At 35.0% G+C, this 3171-nt stretch overlaps 1 protein-coding gene across 1 annotated transcript; it reads left to right on the forward strand.

Moving 5' to 3' along the window:
- Window positions 1–1465: 1465 nt before the first annotated feature.
- AGTR2 (angiotensin II receptor type 2) lies at window positions 1466–2554 on the forward strand (the record flags this gene model as incomplete). Its single annotated transcript, XM_081222682.1, has 1 exon — window positions 1466–2554. The coding sequence occupies one exon, from the start codon at window positions 1466–1468 to the stop codon at window positions 2552–2554; it is 1089 nt and encodes a 362-aa protein (XP_081078808.1).
- Window positions 2555–3171: the final 617 nt, after the last annotated feature.

Below are 3171 nucleotides of genomic sequence, written 5' to 3' on the forward strand. Positions count from 1 at the left end.
TTTTTTATGGATGAACTTTTCCTTTTTCCTGTATTTTAACACTATTTTGAAAAACTCCTAAATTACTTAACTGCTGTTTCTCTTACAGGGGTGCACCTAGGAACTAGGCAAGCTGATTTATGATAACTAAGCTTTAAACTCCAACAACCAGTAAGTCTTCAAGTGGGTTTATTTTAGTTTCTTTCATGTTAATTTGTTAGGTCAAGATTATGAAAGAATAAGCTTTAGACAAAAATTGTAAGTTTGCTGTTTATTAGGAGATCCTTTGCTGATTACATTTTCACTGAGTAGTTTATTTATCTGCGTTTTGAAACTATCTAAAGGAATAGTTGTTCCTTTACTGTGTTTATTTTCAGCTAATTTTCTTTTGTTTTAAAATAAAGTTGCTACTAAAACTAACAGTATCACAAAAACCTGAATATTGATCATAACATTTGAGAGCCAAGTAGCACTGTTACTACTTAGTTGTGTTAAACTAAAATAGCAAAGGAAAAAATGATACAATTATATCATGATTAATCATTGATATTCAATTCTCATTTCATTGAGCAATATAACTTTTTCTATTTGACCCTAAATCAGATTTGGCTATTTTTTTCTGTTTCTTTTCCTAGTTGAAAAAGAAAATAGATTTTCTTTCAAGTGGATTAAACTTAAGTATCTATATGTAAAAGTAATAGTCTCTATTAACATGTGATGGGGGCTTTTAAAAATATGCACATATTCCATAACTACCTCGTAATTATATTATTATTGTGAAAACAATGGAAAAGTAGAACTAAAGGAATTATTTCTAATCAGTAAAAACCAACCATAATCCCCCATCCCAATACGGTCTTTCTTGCATATTCTCTTTCAATCTTTTGTACACTTACTTATTTTTTCCATAGTTTATGTTACTTATATTTTCCATTGCTGGAATGATTTGTATATAATTAGTTACTTGAATAAGGCATTTCTCTACGCAGTAGCAGGCAGCAGTGTGGTTTCTAGAAAGTATATAGAGTGAGATATGTGCTCAAGTGTTTTTGAAATGCTAACTTGTCTTATTTCTTAGTTCCTTCTTGTTTCACGCATTTCCTATTCCGGCTAACCTTTTGAAATATTAATTTTCTTTAAACCTTTTCACAACATAATAGAAAAGATGGGCAAAATGTAGTTTTGTTCAGAATTTTCAGTCTTGATGCTAGAATGTCTTTTAACTTCTTGGTATTATTGAGAAAACTCTCTTTTCTTCTTCATGAAGTAAAATCCATTCTTATTTCATAAGGCATGCTTCCGTTTCCCAATATTGTCTATAACCATCCACCATTTTTTCCTTTCAACAAACTTTTAAAATGCTAATGACTTGATGATGTCCTAAATTCTGTATGTGCTCTGAGAGGTTTTTGCTGGTTTTTTTGTTTGTTTGTTTGTTTTTCCCCAGAAGGTGTAAGAATTAGGAGCTGCTGACATTTCAATCAATATGAAGGACAACTTCACCCTTGCCACCATCAGCAAAAACATTACCAGCAGTCTTCACGTCGGACTTCTGAACATTTCTGGCAATGAGTCTACCTTTAACTGCTCACATAAGCCATCAGATAAGCATTTAGATGCAATTCCTATTCTCTACTACATTATTTTTGTGGTTGGATTTCTTGTCAATACTATCGTGGTTACACTGTTTTGTTGTCAAAAGGGCCCTAAAAAGGTTTCCAGCATTTACATCTTCAACCTGGCTGTGGCTGACTTACTGCTTTTGGCTACTCTTCCTCTCTGGGCAACCTATTATTCTTACAGATATGACTGGCTCTTTGGACCTGTAATGTGTAAAGTTTTTGGTTCTTTCCTGACCCTGAACATGTTTGCAAGCATTTTTTTTATCACCTGCATGAGTGTTGATAGGTACCAATCTGTCATCTACCCCTTTCTGTCTCAAAGAAGAAATCCCTGGCAAGCATCTTACATAGTTCCACTTGTTTGGTGTATGGCCTGTCTGTCCTCATTGCCAACATTTTACTTCCGAGATGTCAGAACAATTGAATATTTAGGAGTGAATGCTTGCATTATGGCTTTCCCACCTGAGAAATATGCCCAATGGTCAGCTGGGATTGCCTTAATGAAAAATATCCTTGGTTTTATTATCCCTTTAATATTCATAGCAACATGCTATTTTGGAATCAGAAAACACCTACTGAAGACCAATAGCTATGGGAAGAACAGAATAACTCGTGACCAAGTCCTGAAGATGGCAGCTGCTGTTGTTCTGGCGTTCATCATCTGTTGGCTTCCCTTCCATGTTCTGACCTTCCTGGATGCTCTGGCCTGGATGGGTGTCATTAATAGCTGTGAAGTTATAGCAGTCATTGACCTGGCACTTCCTTTTGCCATCCTCCTGGGATTCACCAACAGCTGCATTAATCCCTTTTTGTATTGTTTTGTTGGAAACCGGTTCCAACAGAAGCTCCGCCGTGTGTTTAGGGTTCCAATTACTTGGCTCCAAGGCAAGAGAGAGAGCGTGTCATGCCGAAAAAGCAGTTCCCTTAGAGAAATGGAGACCTTTGTGTCTTAAACATGAGAGTGGAATGCATGTTATCAACATGGTTACTTGGTTTGAGATCTCCCTGAATTATCTTTTAATGGCTTTAGTAAAATAACAAGTTTTTCCCCTTCATGTAATCTTCTCTCACTCTTCTAGAACAGGAAACCAAATGTAACTCTAAGTTTTAGCCTCCAGTGACTTTCAAGAATTGCCCACCTTTTTTTTTTTTCTGGTCTATCTGTACAAGACTGTCACTGGGGAGATGTATCCATAACTGAGAAGTAACTGGGAATTTATCTCAAATTATAATTAATAGGAAGTTATGAATGATGATTTGGAGTTTCAGATTTCTCCTTGAGATATGCTGGAGTTTTTACTGGTTCTTAGATCCATTTTCATCAAGCTTTCCTCTTGAACCAAGGCCGGTCTTTTAACTCATTGCATTATTTACAAGACATTACGCTAAAATAAATGAGCACTTCTAAGTGCAGTATACTACAATAGATTGGTACCAGTTATTCAGGCTCTAGGCATATGCCTTCTACTTTATATTATAAATAATAATCCTTTTATATATCGCTTGAGCATAAGTTTGTATTTAAGATATAGCTACTTATTGAGTAGGGTTAGGAATATAGATTAGATCA

This window comes from Mesoplodon bidens (assembly GCF_964165515.1).
Source record: "Mesoplodon bidens genome assembly, chromosome: X".
Lineage (NCBI taxonomy): Eukaryota > Metazoa > Chordata > Mammalia > Artiodactyla > Ziphiidae > Mesoplodon > Mesoplodon bidens.